The 21993-nt window shown below is 45.1% G+C and overlaps 2 protein-coding genes across 4 annotated transcripts; both read left to right on the top strand.

Moving 5' to 3' along the window:
• Positions 1 to 43: 43 nt before the first annotated feature.
• On the top strand, positions 44 to 13594 carry si:cabz01101003.1 (ubiquitin carboxyl-terminal hydrolase CYLD). The gene is made up of 16 exons (XM_035753398.1): positions 44 to 158; positions 751 to 974; positions 1650 to 1925; positions 2092 to 2475; positions 2684 to 2789; positions 3033 to 3496; positions 3708 to 3873; positions 7316 to 7457; positions 7810 to 7932; positions 8074 to 8165; positions 8437 to 8500; positions 8609 to 8816; positions 8898 to 9006; positions 12281 to 12399; positions 12530 to 12737; positions 12997 to 13594. The coding sequence occupies exons 2-16, from the start codon at positions 807 to 809 to the stop codon at positions 13179 to 13181; spliced, it is 2814 nt and encodes a 937-aa protein (XP_035609291.1). The 5' UTR covers positions 44 to 158; positions 751 to 806; the 3' UTR covers positions 13182 to 13594.
• Positions 13595 to 14475: 881 nt separating this feature from the next.
• Positions 14476 to 21885, top strand: LOC118368946 (ER membrane protein complex subunit 4-like). Of its 3 annotated transcripts, none has more exons than XM_035753458.2 (6): positions 14476 to 14865; positions 15350 to 15461; positions 15719 to 15833; positions 17454 to 17607; positions 21247 to 21407; positions 21539 to 21885. In XM_035753458.2, the coding sequence occupies exons 2-6, from the start codon at positions 15364 to 15366 to the stop codon at positions 21572 to 21574; spliced, it is 564 nt and encodes a 187-aa protein (XP_035609351.1). In that variant the 5' UTR covers positions 14476 to 14865; positions 15350 to 15363; the 3' UTR covers positions 21575 to 21885. The 3 variants fall into 3 exon arrangements, with proteins under 3 accessions (XP_035609351.1, XP_035609350.1, XP_035609352.1); XM_035753457.2 differs by having other exon boundaries at positions 15347 to 15461; XM_035753459.2 differs by lacking the exons at positions 21247 to 21407; positions 21539 to 21885 and adding an exon at positions 17873 to 18826 and having other exon boundaries at positions 15347 to 15461.
• Positions 21886 to 21993: the final 108 nt, after the last annotated feature.

Genomic DNA, 21993 nt, shown 5'->3' with positions numbered 1-21993 from the left:
CCCCTCTGTTTAAGCCACACCCACAGACCTCTCTGACTGGCCAGAACGATTTATATGTAAAACTCTTCTCGCTCGTTATTGGTCCTCATTCTGTTTTGGGACATTTCGTGAGTTATGTTATATGAAAGTTTTGGTTGATCTAAAAGTTGGTGAAATTGGTAAGTGTTGTTATTATTAACTGTCAAGTAATGTGTAAATATATTAGTTTAAGTCGAGTTTTGAACTGATATGGCACCTGTTTCCTATTCGTCATGGTTTGTGAGGTAGAATGACTCGTTTTGGTAGCTAATTTAGTAACGCGTCAGAATCGTCAGGTAGCGTGACCGTAGCTACCAGACATGTTCAACATTGCGATGTGGGCTGTTGTAGAGTTATGGCTAGAAGGATTCTAGCTTTTGTCAAATTTACGTCAAAAGTATATATATATTTTAGCTAACCCTAACCCTTTTCCTAACCTTAATTAGCTTGATTTCCCCTAACAGTTACGTCAATTGTCCCTACCTATTGGGGAAAGTCTAATCTGACAAAAACTGGATCCTTTCTAGCCATAAGCATACATCTGCTAGACGCCCAATATCCTGTAACTACATTCACGCGAGATTCAGCTCTGGTCCGAGATTAGGTTATGGTAAAATGTGCAGGTTATGTTTTATAACTAGTTTATAATCTACCTTTTTGAGGCTATGTTGTGCCATTTAGTGGCCGCACCATCAATGCCAGGAGATACACCCACCTGCTCTATTCACACAGATTGGGGCTGATGGATAGGTGAGCTTACTCAACTGAGGACACATACTCACAGCACAATGTCTGGGGCCCAGGACCACAAGAGACGGCAACCCCCAAAGATGTACTTGGTGGTCTCCAACCTAAAGATTCAGGACCAGTTGGAAGGTACCATCCGACTGCTACGCGGGAACCTATGTCAGGAGCAAGAGGGGGGAAGGAGCAGGGGCGACCAACTGTGGGTAAAGGTAAGAAAAGGAATGAATACTTTATCACGCGTTCTCTCTTCCTTGTGTTTGAATATTCTCTCTTCTCTTTCTTTCTCTGCTCTCCCTCCCTCTTACTCTGCACTCTCTTTGTCCTTGTCTCCCACCACCCTCCATCCCTCTCTTGCTCTCTCTCTCTCTCTCTCTCTCTCTCTCTCTCTCTCTCTCTCTCTCTCTCTCCTTGTCTCCCACCACCCTCTCTCTCTCTCTCTCTCTCTCTCTCTCTCTCTCTCTCTCTCTCCCTTCCTCCCTCTCTCACCTTGTCCCCCACCACCCCCTCTCTCTCTCTCTCTCTCTTCCCTTCCTCCCTCTCCCTCCCTTCCTCTCTCTCCCTCCCTTCCTCTCTCTCTCTCCCTTCCTCTCTCTCTTCCTCTCTCTCCCTTCCTCTCTCGCTCTCCCTCCCTGTCTCTCCTTGTCCCCTACCTCTCTCTGTCTCTCCTTGTCCCCTACCTCTCTCTGTCTCTCTCCCCCCCCCTCTCTCTCTCTCTCTCTCTCTCGCTTCCTCTCTCTCCTTGTCCCCCACCAACCTCTGTCTCGCTCTCTCTTTCTCTCTCTCGCTCTCCATCAGGTATTTGACAATGCCAGTATGTCAAGACTGTCAAGCAGCTGAAGATTGACAAGTTATACACTCCTCTCATTTCTTTCTCTCTCCCTCAGGTGTTAGACTATGGTTGTATGGTAAAGATTGACAAACAGCTGCTTATAGAAGTCCCCACCGACCTGACCGGCCTATTGGAGCCTGTATCTGATCCAGAGTCCCGCCTCAATTTGCTCATTAACCCCAAGCAACTTTACCGATTGGCTGCCTTGCCCCTAGGCACCCCCCTCTATGTCCAGATGGGCCAACCAGGAGAGCTGGCGGAGGCGGAGCTGAGGTATCGAGGACCGCTGACCAGAGGAAGTACTGCTGTGTTGTTTGGGGTGCAGCTGAAGGTATTGTTGCTAACGTGGTGTTTTTAGCTATAGACAACAGATCATAACAACAAACTTTCACTCTGATGATTGTCTTGAAAATCATTTTACTTGTATTTTAGTAGTTACCAAAATTGTCAAATGACTCGGGTCTAGCTTTCTCTCTCTCTCTCTCTCTCTCTCTCAGGACTCAGCAGTGGGTAGAGGCAACAGTAATGGTTCTTACAAAGGCCACCAGCTCTTTACCTGTCCCGAAGCCTCCGCCCTCTTCCTACCGGCCAATCAGATTAGGCTACGACGCTGGTCCCGTGTCAATGACGACCATCACATCAACGCTATTCCTCCTCAACCTCAACCCCCCATTGGTAACATCATTGCTAGAACGGCCGAATCGTCTCCCAGCCTGGCCCCAGTCCCAGTCCTGGCTCGAAACCCCAGCTCCCCACCTCCCTTCCAGGTGGGCCACAGGGTGTGCTTCCCTCTGGAGGATACTGTCCATGGGGGAGAGGTGAGGTTCTGTGGGGCCCTGCCTGGACGGACCTCCACTGGGCTGTTCGTAGGAATCCTGCTGGTCAGTATTACTGCTGGAGGGTGCGACTGTATATAAAAATACAATCTGTGTGATTATACACATTTTAGATTTTATAGTCATTATTGTGTATTAAGACACCCAAAATACAGTGTTTTGTGGATAACATTCACACATATTTAGGCCAAATTCTTCATCTAACAGTCAATGTTTCCTGTATATTTGCGCTAATCAGTTTGTTTATACGCAGGACAATGCGGTTGGTAACTGGGATGGTTCATATAAAGGAGAGAAGTTGTGCTCCATCTCCTCTTCTCTGTATGGTTGCCTGCTACCCATCTCCAAGGTGTCCCCTGGTACGTCACTCCCTGGTTCAAATGTTACGGCAGATCAGAGATCCTGTTTGGTTTACTGTTGAGTTACTATAATGACAGTTATGAGTGAGGGTGTAATTGGAAAACAAAACGTTGTGGAAAATCATGACTGTTAGATGACTGACGTCCTCCCTTCCTTTACCCCTGATTCTCTTTCATTTTCCTCCTACCGGGCTTTGAATTGTGTGCTGTGTTTGACCGTTGACCTCTACTGACCCCCCGCAGAACCAAGGTCTCGCCGCCACACTCCTCCCCTCCAGAACCCCAAACCGGTCCTCAAACCCACCCAACCACCTGCTCCTGTATCCTCACCTGCCTCCACCCCAAAGATCGCGCTGATGCCCCCCCAACTCCTCTCAGCCAAACTGGCCTTAAAACCTCCACCCCTCCCCAGCCCCAAACCTTTCACGAAACCTCACCCCCTTCCCCCAACCCCTCCCACCATCAAACCCCAAACCCTGCCCTCCCCGACCGCCACCGACCAACCACAGCTCTTGAACGGTTCGCCCGGTCCCCTCTCTCCGGGTCGAGGTGACGGATTGGACGCTGAGGAGAACGGAGACGCGGGATTGGAGGTTGAGTTGGAGGTGGGGTCCATGGTGGAGGTGAATGACCCACCCCTTTTTGGAGTGATTCGTTGGATTGGACGAATCATTGGAGTTTCACAATTGGTGTCAGGAATTGAGCTGGTACGGTAACACTGTCAACACTGTCACTGTGTGTCATCAACTCCCTGTAATTCCATCAACTCTGTAATTGTGTCAGTGTCAAGTCAATCAGTGTATGACAACGTTGTAAAGCAGCGGTATTCAAACATTTTCAACTAAGGCACCCTTAAAAACTCAAAAAATGTCTAGTGTGTGTTCGTAACATGTCTATCTGCTTACTTTCCTTTCTCAGGACCAGGAACTGACCGCTGGAACAGACGGCAGTTACCTTGGCGAACGCCACTTCCGTTGCCCTGCCAACAAGGGGCTGTTCGTCAAACTCCGGAACTGCAGGCGGGATTCCAGATTCCCTGCTCCTGAGACACCGGTCAATCAGGTGGAGCGCTGCAACTCCATAGGTGTGTTATCTGTGTGTGTGTGTGTGTGTGTGTGTGTGTGTGTGTGTGTGTGTGTGTGTGTGTGTGTGTTGTCTTGCCTGACTCACGCCACTCCCTTGAGATGAATGAGCTAGCCTAGGTTCCCACTGCTTCAGGTCTATGACCTACAGGTGCCGCCCTTCCAGCCCAGTCCGGATGCCAGCAACCCGCTGATTCCAGCTGGCGTAGTTCTTGGCGGCCGACAGCTGGAGTGGGAGAAACCTTTTTTTGTTAAAAAGCACTCAGCCGGGCGTCCAACTCCGGGGTAGGGCAACCAGGGGAAGCATAAGACCAGGGGAAGCATAAGACCAGGGGAAGCATAAGACCAGGGGAACGAGAGGGAGAGTATAGTTTCTCCTCTCTGCAACTGTTTTTAGTTTTACACCCACGGGTGCGCGTCACGAACCGTTCACCTGTGAACCTGAAGTTACCCACCCTAACGGGACCTAGTGTCCTACGGGACGGAAGAGGAATATTCACACCTAAGACATTTTCATACACACGCCAAGCATGAACCACACAGTTACCAAGAGAGGAAACCATCGGGTCTATTTCGGTCAGTGGCCCCTTGAGAGGAAGTACACCACCTGTATTTATTCAAGCACAGCCCTATACAAAGACTCTATTTATCTTGTGAATACCCTAGCTCTCAACCCAGAGGAAACAGACGCCTGATAAGTCCTCAACTGGAAGCTTCATTAAATAGTACCCGCAAAACGCCAGTCTCATTGTCAACAGTGAAGTGGCGACTCCGGGATGCTGGCCTTCTAGGCAGATTTAATGTGCTTCCTTTAAAAAAGCAATTTGGTCACTTTCATTGTGATATACAAACCTTATCAAAACATGTAGGCTTATGGGCTTGGCTACATGAGATGGGCGGCCTATGATAAAAATATTATTTAAAAAAAGGCATTGTTTCTTGCCGTAAGTTGGGCGTCATTCACAAGTGATAGGCTAATATTGTCACTCATCACACTATTCTTGATTTAATCATGTCTTCACATATACTAAATTACATATGTGTGAAATGTGTTATGTTTCGAAACAGGGATAGAGGGGGGAAAAATACATTATTACATGTCATCTATGCACTTAAATAGCAAATGGAGGTTGCTTTCCCCTGTGGTTTATCTTCATGCCAGCCAGGTAGGTTATATACTGTTGCAAAGAGAAGAAATGTACTTAATATAAGGAAAGTTTAGAAATAAATATAGTAGACCTAACCCAGTGGTTCCCAAAATATTTATAGTCCCATACCCCTTCAAACATTCAACCTCCAGCTGCGTACCCCTCTAGCACCAGGGTCAGTGCACTCTCAAATATTGTTTTTTTGCCATCATTGTAAGCCTGCCATACACACACTATACAATACATGTATTAAACATAAGAATGAGTGTGAGTTTTTGTCACAACCCAGCCTGTGGGAAGTGACAAAGAGCTCAAAGATCTCGGGGCACAAATAGTAATATAATAATAATCAATCATTTTGCTCTTTATTTAGCCATCTTGCATATAAAACCTTATTTGTTCATCAAAAATGGTGAATAACTCACCACAGGTTAATGAGAAGGGTGTGCTTGAAAGGATGCACATAACTCTGAAATGTTGGGTTCTATTGGAGAGAGTCTCAGTCTTAAATCATTTTCCACAAATAATCTGTGCCTGTATTTAGTTTTCATGCTCGTGAGGACTGAGAATTCACTCTCATATATGTACGTGGTTGCAAAGGGCATCAGTGTCTTAATAGCGCAATTTGCCATTGCAAGAAACTCTCTCAATCCAGAAATCTGGCAGTGGCTTCTGATTAAATTCCATTTTCACAGAACGGCTTGTTGCAATATCGATGAGGCTATCTTGTTCAGATATCGGTAAATGGACTGAAGGCAGGGCATGAAAGAGATAACGAATCCAGTTCTTTGTGTCGTTCGTTTCGGGAAAGTACCTGCGTAAGTGCGCACCCAGCTCACTCAGGTGCTTCGCTTCATCACGTTTGACATTGTCCGTAAGCTTGAGTTCAGTTGCACATCCAAAAATCATACAATGATGGAAAGACCTGTGTGTTGTCCTTGTTAATGCAGACAGAAACGAGCTCCAACTTCTTAATCATAGCCTCAATTTTGTCCCGCACGTTGAATATAGTTGCAGAGATTCCCTGTAATCCTAGATTCAGATCATTCAGGCGAGGGTAAAAAACATCACCCAGATAGGCAGTCGTGTGAGGAAACTCGTCATCATGCAAGCAGTCAGACAAGTGAAAATTATGGTCAGTAAAGAAAACGTTAAGCTCGTCTCTCAATTCAAAAAAAGTTTAAATACTTTCCCCCTTGATTACCAGCGCACTTCTTTCTGTATGTTGTAAAAGCTTTACATGTTCGCTGCCCATATCGTTGCATAATGCAGAAAATACACGAGAGTTCAGAGGCCTTGCTTTAACAAAGTTAACCATTTTCACTGTAGTGTCCAAAACGTATTTCAAGCTGTCAGGCATTCCCTTGGCAGCAAGAGCCTCTCGGTGGATGCTGCAGTTTACCCAAGTGGCGTCGGGAGCAACTGCTTGCAAGCATGTTACCACTCCACTATGTTTCCCTGTCATGGCTTTTGCGCCATCAGTACAGATACCAACACATCTTGACCACCAATTTTATTTTTGGCAGTGAAACAAGGCTATTCAGGTGAGGAAAAAAACCTCACCCAAATGTATAGCCCCGTTGGAAAATATAAATGCACTGTTTGAAAATGTGTGGGGGTAGGGAATATTATATATATATATTATGTGAATTACATTTTTATTTGGCGTACCTCAGACGGCATTGCACGTACCCCAGTTTGGGAATACCTGGCCTGGCCTATAGAAAGCTGATGTGATCCTCCTCTTTTTAATAGATGCCATCACTCTGTTTTCTCACACAATTTAATAGCTTATAGAAATGTTGCGCAACATGAGCTCATGGGCGCCCAGATTTTTGATTAGATTTGCATTGATGTCAGAGTGATTAGAGGGACAGTAGAGTGCTGAGTACCAGTTAGCAAGTTTGGTAGGCTACTAATGACCATCATCAGCATCACAGCTTGGAGAAGCCTAATTACCGTGACTACGGTCACGTGAAATTTCACTGCCCTCACAACTCGTGACCGCCGGTATGGCGGTAATACGGTCACCGAAACAGTCCTAGCTGCCTCCTCCTCTTTCTGCTAGCTGCGGTGCCTCTCGGCTCTCTCCCTTCTGTTCCTTTTCCCGCCCCGTTGAGTCTCTGTTTTCTTGGCCTCCTGCTCTCTCCATCCCAGAAGCCGTAGTTTCAGCAGGAGTGAGTTACATCTGTCTGAGGGTTTGCGTGTGTGTGTGGCACATTTTTGTCTCTATGAGTGTGTGTGCATGTGTGTGTGTCTCCATACCATGTAACATGATGACCAATCCAACCACCAGCGTTTGCCGAGTGGGGCAGTGAGCGCGTCGAGGAGCACACCCCTCCAGTCCAGGGGGACGAGGCCAGAGATATGTACCAGGGCTGGAAGAGAGGCATCCAAGGCCACCTCAACTCCTGCTACCTGGACGCCTCACTATTCAGGTGACCATACGCTGGCATTCTCCCTCCGTCCTGTTTGTGATATTATTAAGTCAATAATTGTTATTCAGTTATGTAATAGGATGTTGAGAACCGGAACCCTCAGTTAGAACCAGAACCCTCAGGTAGAACCGGAACCCTCAGTTAGAACCGGAACACTCCGATATAACCGAATTAAGGATTAGATAATGCAGTCAAATGCTTTTTTGTGTGTGCAAAAATGTAAAATTGGGCAATGTTATCATGTCGAATCTAAGGTTGTTTTTTAAACTAGAAGGAATGCTGTATGCATTCATGTTAATTAAACTATTTTCTTCCCCTCCCCCCTCTCTCTCCCCCTCTCTCTCCCCCTCAGTCTGTTTTCGTGCTGCAGTTCAGTAGACTGGGTGTTGCTGTGGCCCTCGAACCCCTCAGACGGCCCCCGCTGCAGCCAAGCCCAGGACCTGCTTCGCTGTGAGATAGTCAACCCCCTACGCAGGTGTGTGTGTGTTCCTTCACAATGGATGTTTATGTATAGGCATATATTGTGATTTAAATTGTAGATCAGTGTCACTTTGTATTTATATAGTGAATTTGAATAGCTTTTATGAATGTACTTGGCTATGTGTGTATCTTTCAGGTTTGGCTATGTATGTGCCAGTAAAACCATGGCCCTGAGAAGACTACTGGAGGCTGAGAGTAGTGACACAGGCTTCACCAACCAGGAGAAAGGTGTGTGTGTGTGTGTGTGTGTGCGTCCGTCCGTCTGTCCGTCCGTCTGTCCGTGGGAGAGGGTGTTTGGCTGTCTGTCCATCTGTCTCTCTGCCCGTGTCAGTAAGATGGAGAGTGAGAGAAAGGGACTGTGTTCAGGGGAAATGTTGATAGTGTTATTTAACTCTAGAAAGTTGAGTGAAGTTGAATTTCGTTCCACTCTGCGCAGGCTGATATTTGAGGGAACATTGGTGGTGAGTGTTTTTAAACACGTCTGTCTTCTTTCTGTCAGACCCAGAAGAGTTCCTCAACAAGCTTTTCCAGCTCCTCCGGGTTGAACCTCTTCTGAAGATCAGGTATACTTTCTCTCCTTCCCCTCCCTCTCTTTCCCTCCCCCCCTCTCTCTCGTTCTCTTATTCTTTCTTACAGACACTTTCTCTCCTGCTCCCCCTTGTTCCTTTCAGGTCAGTGACACAGAATCAGCAGCCTCAGGAGTGTCACCTCTACCAGCTCTTCCCTCCATCCGTTCCCCTCTCTCCCTCTTCCCCTGTCCCTCTGTCTCCGTCCCTCTGTCCCATCCCTCTCTCCTCCCCTGCAGTACTCATGAGGGTGGCCAGTGTTCAGACTCTGTTAGAGACATCTTTTCTCCACGCGGGACTAAAGTTTGCTGAGGTAACAACACAAGACGACATAGTAGATACACAAACAAACTCTACGTTGATGTGTTGATGGATTGACTCTCCCCTCCGCCAGGCCCCTTCCTGCCTCCCCCTCCTCATGCCTAGGTTTGGGAAGGACTTCAAGATGTTTGACGCCATCTTGCCTTCACTCACCATCGACATCACAGACCTGCTGGATGACAGTAAGAACCAAAGATATTGTCATGGAAATTCTTACACTAGGACACTGGAAGTCATTCTTAATGAATCATTGTTTATTGTCAGCACACTGGAGAGGTTCCAACCAACTCAATGCACCATAGTACACATGTCAATCAGGAGCTCTGCCTGGGCAGTCCCAGCAGTTATCTTCTATATGACTATATACAGAAAAGTTATATTTGCATAATTCATTTCATTACCATTTTGTTTCATTCATGTGACAGACCAACACCTCACGAGTCTTCTCTCTAAGATGAGACCTTGAAACTGAGATATCTTTTGTTCGTTCTCAAAACAAGGTCTGGGCGTACTGCCAAATTGCGGATTCTGATAAATCAAATTAAATGTTATTTGTCACATATATTTGTCACTGAGGGTTCCGGTGTAGACCTTACGGTGAAATGCTTACTTACAAGCCCTTAACCTCTTTAAGAAAATACCTACAAAAAAAAGAGATAAGAATAACAAATGATTAAAGAGAAGCAGTAAATAACAATAGCGGGGCTATATACAGGGTGTACCGGTACAGAGTCAATGTCAAATCAAACTTTATTTGTCACATACGCCAAAATACAACAACTGTAGACTTTACCGTGAAATGCTTACTTACAAGCCCTTAACCAACAGTGCAGTTCAAGAAGAAGAAAATATTTACCAAGTAGTCTAAAATAAAAAGCAATAATAAAAAGTAACACAAAAAGAATAACAATAACGAGGCTATATTACAGGGGGCACCGGTACTGAGTCAGTGTGCAGGGTTACAGGCTAGTTGAGGTAATCTGTTCATGTAGGTGGGGGCGAAGTGACTATGCATAGGTAACAAGCAAACAGCGAGTAGCAGCAGTGTACAAAAGGGAGAGGGGGCTCAATATAAAATGTCCGGTGGCAATTTCATGAATTTTTCAGCAGTCTTATGGCTTGGAGGTTGAAGCTGTTGAGGAGCCTTTTGGTCCTAGACTAGGTGCTCCGGTGCCGCTTGCCGTGTGGTAGCAGAGAAAACAGTCTATAACTTGGGTGACTGGAGTCTGACAATTTTATGGGCTTCCTTCTGACACTGCCTGTATTTTATACCGGTCCTAGATGGCAGGGAGCTTGGCCCCAGTGATGTACTGGGCTGTTTGCACTACCCTCTGTAGTGGCTTACGGTCGGATGCCGAGCAGTTGCCATACCAGGCGGTGATGCAATGGTCAGGATGCTCTCGATGGTGCAGCTGTAGAACCTTTTGAGGATCTGAGGACCCATGCCAAATCTTTTCAGTCTCCTGAGGGGGGAAAAGGTTTTGTTGTGCTCTCTTCACGACTATCTTGGTATGTTTGGACCATTATAGTTCGTTGGTGATGTGGACACCAAGGAACTTGAAACTCTCGACCCGCTCCACTACAGCCCCGTCGATGTTAATGGGGGCCTGTTCGGCCCATCTTTTCCTGTAGTCAACGATCAGCTGCTTTGTCTTGCTCACATTAAGGGAGAGGTTGTTGTCCTGGCACCACACTGCCAGATCTCTGACCACCTCTCTATAGGCCGTCTCATCATTGTCAGTGATCAGGCCTACCACTGTTGTGTCGTCAGATAACGTAATGATGGTGTTCGAGTCTTGTTTGGCCACGCAGTCGTGGGTGAACAGGGAATACAGGAGGGGGACTATGTACACACCTCTGAGGGGGATCAGCGTGGCAGACGTATTGTTGCCTACTCTTACCACCTGGGGGCGGCCCGTCAGGAAGTCCAAGATCCAGTTGCAGAGGGAGGTGTTTAGTCCCAGAGTCCTTAACCTCTCTAGGGAATTTCACCTGGCCAACATCCGGACAGACTTGGCCAGGGAGAGGTTGAAAATGTCAGTGAAGACACTTGTCAGTTGGTCCACGTATGCTTTGAGTACACGTCCTGGTAATCCATCTGGCCCAGCGGCTTTGTAAATGTTGACCTGTTTAAAGGTTTTGTTCACATCGGCTACCGAGAGCGTTATCACTCAATCATCCAGAACAGCTGGTGCTCTCGTGCATGCTTCAGTGTTGCTTGCCTCGAAGCGAGCATAAAAGGCATTTAGCTCGTCTGGTAGGCTCGCGTCACTGGGCAGCTCGCGTCTGGGTTTCCCTTTGTAGTCATTAATAGTTTTCAAGACCTGACACATCAGACAAGCGTAGTAGGATTGAATCTTAATCCTGTAATCCTGCTTTGCTTGTTTGATGGTTCGTCTGAGGGCATAGTGGGATTTCTTATAAACGTCCAGATTAGGCTACCGCTCCTTGAAAGCGGCAGCTCTAGCCTTTAGCTCGATGCGGATGTTGCCTGTAATCCATGGCTTCTGGTTGGGATATGTATGTACAGTCACTGTGGGGGGGACGTCATCGATGCACTTATTGATGATGCCGATGACTGAGGTGGTGTATTCCTCAATGCCATTGGATGATTCCCGGAAAATATTCCAGTCTGCTAGCAAAACAGTCCTCTAGTGTAGCATCCACATCATCTGACCACTTCCGGGCCGTACGCATTACCCTCTGTGAGGATTCGTTAAATTGGTCACTTGCATGAACTCAGAAATTGGTTATTAGAAAAGCAAAAACATTAAAATTCCCATTACAATATAAACTCATATATGAAAATGTACACTGAGTGTACAAAACACTTTAAGAACACCTGTTCTTTCCATGACATATTGATGTCACTTGTTAAATCCACTTCAATCAGTTTAGATGAAGGGGAGGAGGTTTAAAAAGGATTTTGAAGTCTTGAGACAATTGAGGCATGGATTGTGTATGTGTGCCACTCTTGAGGGTGAATGGGCAAGACAAAATATTTTAGTGCCTTTGAACGGGGTATGGTAGTAGGTGCCAGGCACACCGGTTAGTGTCAAGAACGGCAACGCTATTGAGTTTTTCACATTACAGTTTCCCATGTGTATCAAGAATGGTCCACCACCCGAAGGACATCCAGCCAACTTGACACAACTGTAGAAAGCATTGGAGTCACCTTGGACCAGCATCCCTGTGGAACGCTTTCAGCACCTTGCAGAGTCTATGCCCCAACCAATTGAGTCTGTTTTGAGGGTAAAGGGAGTACAATTCAATATTAGGATTGTGTTCCTAATGTTTGGTGTACGTCTGGTTTATCGGGCGGGTTTCCGGTTGATTACCTATTTAATGCTTTCTTTCTCTTCACTCTCATCACTCTCTCTCTCCCTCCCCCTATTGCAATCTCTTCCTCTCTATTTCTCCCTCCCGCTGTCTCTCTCTCCTCCCCCCTCTCTCTAGCTCTCAGACAGTGCAGTATTTGCCAGGCAGTAGCAGAATGGGAGTGTCTAGAGTGTTATGACGACTTGGACATCACACCTGGTCGTCTCAAACAGTACTGCCACACCTGCAACACTCAGGTAACCATAGCACACCATTATTACCTATAGTACAGCTCTCAAAGTTCAATCAAAAGTCCCTTACATCTACACACTGCAGGACCAATATCCTCTGTCTCCCTTCCTCTTTCTCCCTCCATCCTTTCATTAGGTGCACATCCACAAGAAGCGCCAGTCCCACAGTCCGTGTCAGGTGGGTGTGGCTGGGGGTCCATGGACCGGCCCACTGCATGGAACTCGTCAGCGATTGGCTCTCTTTGCTGTGACGTGCATCGAGACCAGCCACTACGTGAGCTTCGTCAAGCACGGACCCCACCCCAACGACTGGCTATTCTTTGACAGTATGGCCGACAGGGAAGGTGAGAGAGGTCAACTTTAAAAAGGGGCCTTAAGGCCTGCAGCTAATTTTAATTTCTTCCTGTTAGTCAATTGATTGGCCAGAGAGTCTACTCATCTAGTGTTCCAGATCTGAATCATCAATTTGCCCTGATTACAGGGCAAATGCAAATCTGCAGTACTGCAAATCTCAAATAGCCCCCGAAACCATGAAACTCTTAATTTCTATGATCGTGACATCCCATAATAGTTGCCATGTTCTGTTTCCATGGTTACGGCCAGGCGGGGAGAACGGTTTCAACATTCCCCAGGTGAGGGCGTGTCCAGAGGTGGGCCGCTACCTCAGCCTATCGGCGGAGGAGTTGGGCAGGCTAGACCCCGCCTCCTTGAGAGAGTCCGCTCGCCGGCTGCTGTGTGACTCCTACATGTGTCTCTACCACAGCCCCGAGCTCAGCCTGTACAAGTAACACACACACCAATGTGCCTTCAGGATGAGTGACATGCAGTATTGTACATTAACCACTGTTGTGCCTGTTCAAGTAACACACGCACAAGTTCCAGTATTGCACCAATGTGCCTCCAACAAGCAACACAGAAACAGACTCCTACAACAACCACTGCCCAAATGTGCCTTTGCAACACGAACAACCTGTTTTTCACTCTTCTGTTTACTTTATCCTTATGTTCAATGGAAATCTGAGAAGAAAATTATGAATAATTGTATATAATATCATAATTTGATATAATATAATGATGTTATTATATATATCAAAATAATTTGCATATTTTTATTTCACACACCACTTTTTATTCCATATTGGTTATGTTGTAATACATAGATTTAGAAAATGACCATGAAAATATATTAAAGAGAATTATAATGAAATATGTTGTTTGAAACATGTTATTGTCAAAATATGATTCTGGTGTATGAAAAATAGCCCTAAATGCTTATCGGCGCCAGGTAGTCCCGAGATTAGAGTGTTGGGCCAATAGCCGATAAGCCTCTGGTTCAAATACGGGAGCCAACGAGGTAAAAAATCTGTTGCTATGCCCTTGAGCAAGTCACTTAACTTGAATTGCTCCAGGGTTGCTGGACAATGTTTACCCTGGCCGTGACTCCACTCCCTGCAGGTGTCTCAGGGAGAGTTGGGATATACAATAAAAATATTTCCATTACACACTTATTGGTGTAACAGGACATATATATGCACCCCTCCAAATAATAATGATTATTATTATCATCACGTTTTCTTTTAGTAGAGCCACCACGACCTGTGACGGTTTCTTATCAAACGAGGGATAGTGAAATGCAACATGTTAAAGGTGGACTTTGTATTATTAATTGCAATGGTCATAAACTGTACAGCACAAGCAGAGAGGATGTCAAAGAAAATTGGAATCATTGTGAATGCAGCTGAACGTTTTTTGGTTTTTCATAATTTCACAGCCGAGGCCTTGCCAGAAACCCTGTGGGTGATGTAACGTTATCACAGGCCACTGAGCCTGCTAGGGATGTATTTTGGAGTGGACTTGAAGACGTGGGATGGGTTTTACATTTACATTTACATTTAAGTCATTTAGCAGACGCTCTTATCCAGAGCGACTTACAAATTGGTGCATACACCTTATGACAACCAGTGGAACAGCCACTTGCATCTAAATCTTGTTGGGGGGGGGTGAGAAGGATTACTTACCCTATCCTAGGTATTCCTTGAAGAGGTGGGGTTTCAGGTGTCTCCGGAAGGAGACACCTGTTAGTTGACGGTGTCTAATTTTATATGATGTCGTTAACCCCCTTTTCCGTTATGTTTTTATTTCCTCATTCAACACCCCGACTAGCTGGTGGCGGTAATGCGCCATTAACATCGGATGCCAACCGCCTTTAAATCCCATTGAAGGGGAAGTTTTATTTTTCAACTACTATGTTTGCCCACAAGAAGGCAGAGAACAGCGACATCGATCATGAAACGTCATCATTATGAGACCGACCATCGTATGTTATTTTTTACCTTTTTTCGACCATCATATGTCGTCCATTCAAGTTGTGTTCACTACTTGTATTTTGATGATTATCCATTATTTGCCTGCTAATTCTGCACAATAGTAATATAGAAGCATATTAAACAGTAGTTGGAACGTGTCTGAAAGGTAAGGAATGTTGGCATTTTAAATATTTAACCTCTAATGTTTACTATAGTAGATGTCTGAAACTAGCTAGTAACGGTAGCTAACTAAGATTGCATGCTATCAAGCTAGACAGCTGCTTCAGTACATTTGTAGTCTATTAGCAAAAGTCCCAGTTTACATTAGGGACATGTCTTGATAGTGCCTTTAAATGTAATTGACGTCGATAAACGTATGGTTTACACCTGCTGTAATCTGGCATGTGACAAATACACTTTGATTTGATTGTAGCCAGATCTAGCGATCTTTCGTTCAAATTTAAAACGAAACTAATACGTTTTTTTGTAATAGTCTCTGACACAAGCAAGATCTATGAAGTTCTGCAAAAACAAAGATCTGTGTTTGTTTTGGTCATTGTTAATATGTACTTACTGACAGTTCCTGTCATGTAATAATGTTGTGTTTTCTCTTTGGGTTTGTGGTGCTACTTTGTGTGGTTGTTCAGCAGAGTTTTACGTTGTCATGGCGACTCCAGGGGGACAGGGGGGAGGGGCGTTGTCTACAAGAGGAGGAGCTAGGAGGATGAAATGGGCTTTGGAGCTGACATTGGGCAATGCCAGGTAAGAAGAGAAACCCACAGGTGTGTAGGGTTTAGTGGTTGATTTTTGGATTGGAACTCTATCAGCCATGTTGATTTTATCTGACAAATGGTGTATTATTGTGCCCAGAGCCCACATTTGATCATGAATTCAGATACACAGGCATGACTTGCTTGAAGAACTAGCTACCTTGTTAGAACTATGAATAACCTGTATATCCTTTCACCATCTACAGCCCTCTGAATAAAGTGAACTGAACTGACCTATGTCTCTTCCAGGGGTCGTTGTGACAGACAGAGTAACCAGGGAGTTGTGATGTATCCAATTGGCTATTCAGACAAACCAGTCCCAGACACCAGCATCCAGGAATCAGACAAAAACCTGGTGGAGAAGGTAGGTAGTGTAGAGGAGGAATTTAAATGATCTGTTTGTGCTTTTGCCAAATCCGTTGCTGTCATTGTCAATTAGTGACAGGAAGTTTGCATGGTAACACAATCAGACTGGCCCTCGGGCTACATATGATCAGGAAGCATTAACAAATCTCCCTGTGCACATTGTACTTAAAAAAAGAAAATGCCTTGAATATACAGGTAACTGCCAAACTAAAGGAAACATTTCAGTAAATGAGGGATACAAAGTACACTGCTCAAAAAAAAAAGGGAACACTAAAATAACACATCCTAGATCTGAATGAATGAAATATTCTTATTAAATACTGTTTTCTTTACATAGTTGAATGTGCTGACAACAAAATCACACAAATTATCAATGGAAATCAAATTTATCAACCCATGGAGGTCTGGATTTGGAGTCACACTCAAAATTAAAGTGGAAAACCACACTACAGGCTGATCCAACTTTGATGTAATGTCCTTAAAACAAGTCTAAATTAGGCTCAGTAGTGTGTGTGGCCTCCACGTGCCTGTATGACCTCCCTACAAAGCCTGGGCATGCTCCTGATGAGGTGGCGGATGGTCTCCTGAGGGATCTCCTCCCAGACCTGGACTTAAGCATCCTCAGACCCCTCACAAGGGGTCTGAGGATCTCATCTCGGTACCTAATGGCAGCCAGGCTACCTCTGGCGAGCACATGGAGGGCTGTGCGGCCCCCCAAAGAAATGCCACCCCACACCATGACTGACCCATCGCTAAATCGGTCATGCTGGAGGATGTTGCAGGCAGCAGAACGTTCTCCATGGCGTCTCCAGAATGTCACGTCTGTCACATGTGCTCAGTGTGAACCTGCTTTCATCTGTGAAGAGCACAGGGCGCCAGTGGCGAATTTGCCAATCTTGGTGTTCTCTGGCAAATGCCAAACGTCCTGCACGGTGTTGGGCTGTAAGCACAACCCCCACCTGTGGATGTCGGGTCCTCATACCACCCTCATGGAGTCTGTTTCTGACCGTTTGAGCAGACACATGCACATGCGTGGCCTGCTGGAGGTCATTTTGCAGGGCTCTGGCAGTTACATTGTGTTGTTTAAGTGTTCCCTTTGTTTTTTTGAGCAGTGTAATATTGAAAGCAGGTGCTTCCACACAGGTGTGGTTCCTGAGTTAATCACGCAACCAACATCTCATCCTGGTTAAGGTTGTGTATAAAAATGCCCTGTTGCCCATTGTTTAAGCTTCCATGGCTAGAAGAAGAGATCTCAGTGACTTTGAAAGAGGGGTCTCAAAGGAGCATAGGGGGTTTAAAGGGTGTTTATCTCAGTCTCCAGAACTCAACCCAATTGAACACTTACGGGAGATTCTTGAGCGGCACAATATCCCCCCTTTTCCGCAATTGTTTTTTATTTGTTTTATTCAACAAAAGACTTTGATGGAGTTTCTCATGGAAGAATGGTGTCACATCCCTCCAATAGAGTTCCAGACACTTGTTAAATCTATGCCAAGGTGCATTGAAGCTGTTCTGGCGACCCAACGCCCTTTTAAGACACTTTACCTTGGTGCTTCCTTTATTTTGTCAGTTACCTGTAGATTGTTATTAACTTGCTTTCTCTCGCCCCCCATAACAGCGTTGCTGGGACGTAGCTCTGGGGCCTCTGAAGCAGATTCCTATGAATCTATTCATTATGTACATGTCTGGTAACACCATATCCATCTTCCCCATCATGATGGTCTGTATGATGGCCTGGAGGCCCATCCAGGCTCTCATGTCCATGTCTGCCAGTGAGTGTTTATTTAACCAATAAGGCACCTTGTGTGGGTTGGTGGTATATTGCCAATATACCATGACTAAGGGCTGTTCTTAAGCACAACGCAATGCGGAGTGCCTGGATACAGCCCTTAGCTGTTGTTAGTTGTTCACTCTGCTTGTCAGAACCTAACGGACAACTAGGAAAAGCTCAAACCAAGTTTATTCACCCAATGGGTCAGACAGCTGAAACGACAAAGATATGTTCCCACCAGCACAATAATTTATTCTCCTCTTTAGGTGATGTCTCCTCCTTCTCTCTAAACATTACATCTTTGTTGCTAGACAGGAAGTTAAGTGATGTGTGTAATAAACTGTTCCTTCTCCCTTAATCTGACCTGACTTGACCTCGGGCCCCATTCCTCACCAAACCACATCTCTCCACCCTTACCAGTGACCTCAACCATGTGATTGCCTTTTCCCTCACTTAGTAACTCTCCAAGCCCATGTCTCGTATCCACCCTTAATTGACCCCACCATATACATTCCTCCTATGTATAACCATTAACTTCTGGTGTAGCAAGTATTTCAAATAATAACGCAACAACTGAAACCAGAGTGTAGCCCTTCTCCACTCCATAGGGTTCCTAATATCTAACAATAACATGTTCTGTTAGAATGTAAGCTCTCTGCATTCTACTCTCTCCCTTAGTGACATGAATAAGTATATTTCAAGTTTAGAAGTCAGTACCCATCAGTCCCCCCTTTTGAATAATAACGCCGTACTGTTCAACATTATATACACTTGGAAATTACTTATAAATGAACAAAAAATAAAACATTAACAACACAGTTGATTATTAGGTTTACACCTCTGAGACTCGTGGTCTCTGATATGTAACTACACTATGCATACTTTTATGTTCATATTTCGTTGGACAACTGATAATGACATTTCAGCTGGAGCTTTTGACTTTCTTCATGTCCTCCTTCTGGTTCCTAAGAGAGTGACAGCACAAGACTTGAAAGCAAAAAGAAACACAAAACATAACAAGTATTAATAATATGGTATGCATAAACTTATATAAACTCAGCAAAAAATGAAACGTCCTCTCACTGTCAACTGTGTTTATTTTCAGCAAAATTAATTATGTGTAAATATTTGTATGAACATAAGATTCAACAACTGAGACATAAACTGAACAAGTTCCACAGACATGTGACTAACAGAAATTGAATAATTTGTCCCTGAACAACGGGAGGGGGGGATCAAAAGTAACAGTCAGTATCTGGTGTGGCCACCAGCTGCAAAGTACTGCAGTGCATCTCCTCCTCATGGACTGCACCAGATTTGCTGTTTTTGCTGTGAGATGTTATCCCACTATTCCACCAAGGCACCTGCAAGTTCCCGGGCATTTCTGGGGGGAATGGCCCTAGCCCTCACCTTCCGATCCAACAGGTCCCAGACGTGCTCAATGGGATTGAGATCCGGGCTCTTCGCTGGCCATGGCAGACACTGACATTCCTGTCTTGCAGGAAATCACGTACAGAATGAGCAGTATGGCTGGTGGCATTGTCATGCTGGAGGGTCATGTCAGGATGAGCCTGCAGGAAGGGTACAACATGAGGGAGGAGGATGTCTTTCCTGTAACGCACATCGTTGAGATTGCCTGCAATGACAACAAGCTCAGTCCGACGATGCTGTGACACACCGCGCCAGACCATGACGAATCTTCCAACTCCAAATCGATCCTGCTCCAGAGTATAGGCCTCGGTGTAACGCTCATTCCTTCGACGATAAATGCGAAACCGACCATCACCCCTGGTGAGACAAAACTGCGACTCGTCAGAGAAGAGCACTTTTTGCCAGTCCTGTCTGGCCCAGCAACGGTGGGTTTGTGCCCGCAGGCAACGTTGTTGCCGGTGATGTCTGGTGAGGACCTGCCTTTACAACAGGCCTACAAACCCTCAGTCCAGCCTCTCTCGGCCTATTGCGGACAGTCTGCGCACTGATGGAGGGATTGTGCGTTCCTGGTGTAACTTGGGTAGTTGTTGTTGCCATCCTGTACCTGTCCTGCAGATATGATGTTCGGATGTACCAATCCTGTGCAGGTGTTATTACACGTGGTCTGCCACTGCGAGGGCGATCAGCTGTCTGTCCCATCTCCCTGTAGCGCTGTCTTAGGCATCTCACAGTACGGACATTGCAATTTATTGCCCTGGCCACATCTGCAGTCCTCATGCCTCCTTGCAGCATGCCTAAGGCATGTTCACGTAGATGAGCAGGGACCCTGGGCATCTTTCTTTTGGTGTTTTTCAGAGTCAGTAGAAAGGCCTCTTTAGTGTCCTAAGTTTTCATAACTGACCTTAATTGCCTACCGTTTGTAAGCTGTTGGTGTGTTAACGACCGTTCCACAGGTGCATGTTCATTAATTGTTTATGGTTCATTGGACAAGCATGGTCCTGAAAATGGAACGTATCTTATTTTACTGAGTTTATATGCAAAGAAAAACCCAAGTTTGATAACATGACAATTCCCACTCTCTCTTCGTCTGACTCTATGCCTTCGGGATACTTTTCTGCTGGATTCCACTAAAATTAAGGCCATATGAAGCCTCGTGCTTTCACCCAGTCTTCCCCTGTCAGGCCACAGGCTCCAAGAGGTGTTCCCAAGCCATGTCATTTTCACTTCACTCCCCATCTCTTTCCTCTTCCATGTCCACCCGATAAACACATGCGGTGGCCTTAATCAACTTTACTTAATCTTGAGGTAACTCAACACTTTATATACGTTTCAACATCAATGCCCTCAAAAGATATCCCAACAATGCTACTAAAGTAACCCCTGCTACTACTAACACTGCCCCTGACGTGTTCTTCACAATACCCTTCATTTGCTCTGTAGTCCAGTTCCATGCTGTTACTATATTATCCTTTGCCATTACTACAACTCCTTCAGTTACTGTCCCTAAAGTGACTGCCGTGAGAATAGCTATTGCCCGTGAATCTGTCTCCTACTCTTCTGTTATCTTCTTGGTTCACTGATAAGTCTAGGACTGAACCTTTCAGATACTCCCTACTGGTCTCCCAACTCATACCCTGTTCCCTAACCACCAACATCTCCAATGACCTCCTGTGTTCTGCTACAGTTGGTACCTGTGGATAATACTTTCCTGTACTCAGGTTAGGTACACATCGCTCATCCCAAGGCCGATCTACACCCCACCCCTTTGAACACCCTCGTTACAGTATAATAATTGTGTCGCTCGGTCCCAATCTTCTGGGAGATATGTCAAGTGTTTGCTGGCTGTTAGAAATGGGGGAGAGATTAGTGGCGTTGGAAGACTATCCAACCGTACAAAACTCTGAGTCACATGTTTCTTAATCCCACTATGCTATTATTACCACTTACTTCCCTTCTGGGGATTTGGCCTCCTATATACAGGGAACTGTGGCTATTATTTAATTGACAAACCAATCACTGAAAGTTCTTTTTTTTTTTTACTTCAGTTTATTTTCGTAAATAGTTTAACTGTTATTTTTCTTAACTGCGCTGTTGGTTACGGGTTTGTAAGTAAGCATTTCACTGTTGTACTTGGCGCATGTGACATAAAATACGTCAAATCAAATTGTATCAGCATGTTACCACTGCTCACTGTTGCCTTTTCTCTCAGCATTCAAGCTGTTGGAGAACTCTAACCAGCAATGGCTTCAGGGGCTGGTCTATTCTGTAGGAAACCTGCTTGGCTCGGCATTGGCTATCTACAAGTGTCAATCAATGGGGCTTCTCCCAACGCACTCTTCTGATTGGCTCGCTTTCATAGAACCGCCTGTGGTGAGATTTTTTGCTATGCTGTTAAATCCAGTTTTAGCACATATTTTGTGTTTTATATGTTTTTCAGGTTTATTTGTCATGTGTAATGAATACATTGGAAATCTTACTCACGCATTTTCTGTCCTCTGCAGAGAATGGAGATTATGGGTGGAGGGATGGTGTTGTGAAGAGGGCAGATGCGCGTGCACACTGAAATATGCTCAACTATTAATTATGAATACATGAAATCTCTTCCAAGTCTCTGGCTTTTAGGTTTTTGTCAAACCCCTCAAGGTTTGTATTGATCCCTACACTTTGTTTCTGTTCATTTGTGGGTTTTTATTGCAATTTTCACAGGTGATCAAACGTTACAACTGATAATATTAGGGGGCAAACGACATCCACCATCCTACTAAATCCACATTAGGTTTAATTAAGATGTCACCATAACATGTTTTTCATTTAAACTTTTTGTCAAATAAAAGGGTCAAAAAACAAATTAAGGTATCAAATGTATTTTGTAGAAAACTGAAGAAAAACTTGCACAGGACAGAATGATGACTCCACTGGCAAATGTGTGGGAATGTCACTGTTCTAGAATAGTAAA

The sequence above is a fragment of the Oncorhynchus keta genome, chromosome 35 (genome assembly GCF_023373465.1).
Source record: "Oncorhynchus keta strain PuntledgeMale-10-30-2019 chromosome 35, Oket_V2, whole genome shotgun sequence".
NCBI lineage: Eukaryota > Metazoa > Chordata > Actinopteri > Salmoniformes > Salmonidae > Oncorhynchus > Oncorhynchus keta.
This window is presented reverse-complemented; position numbering and strand designations above follow the sequence as displayed.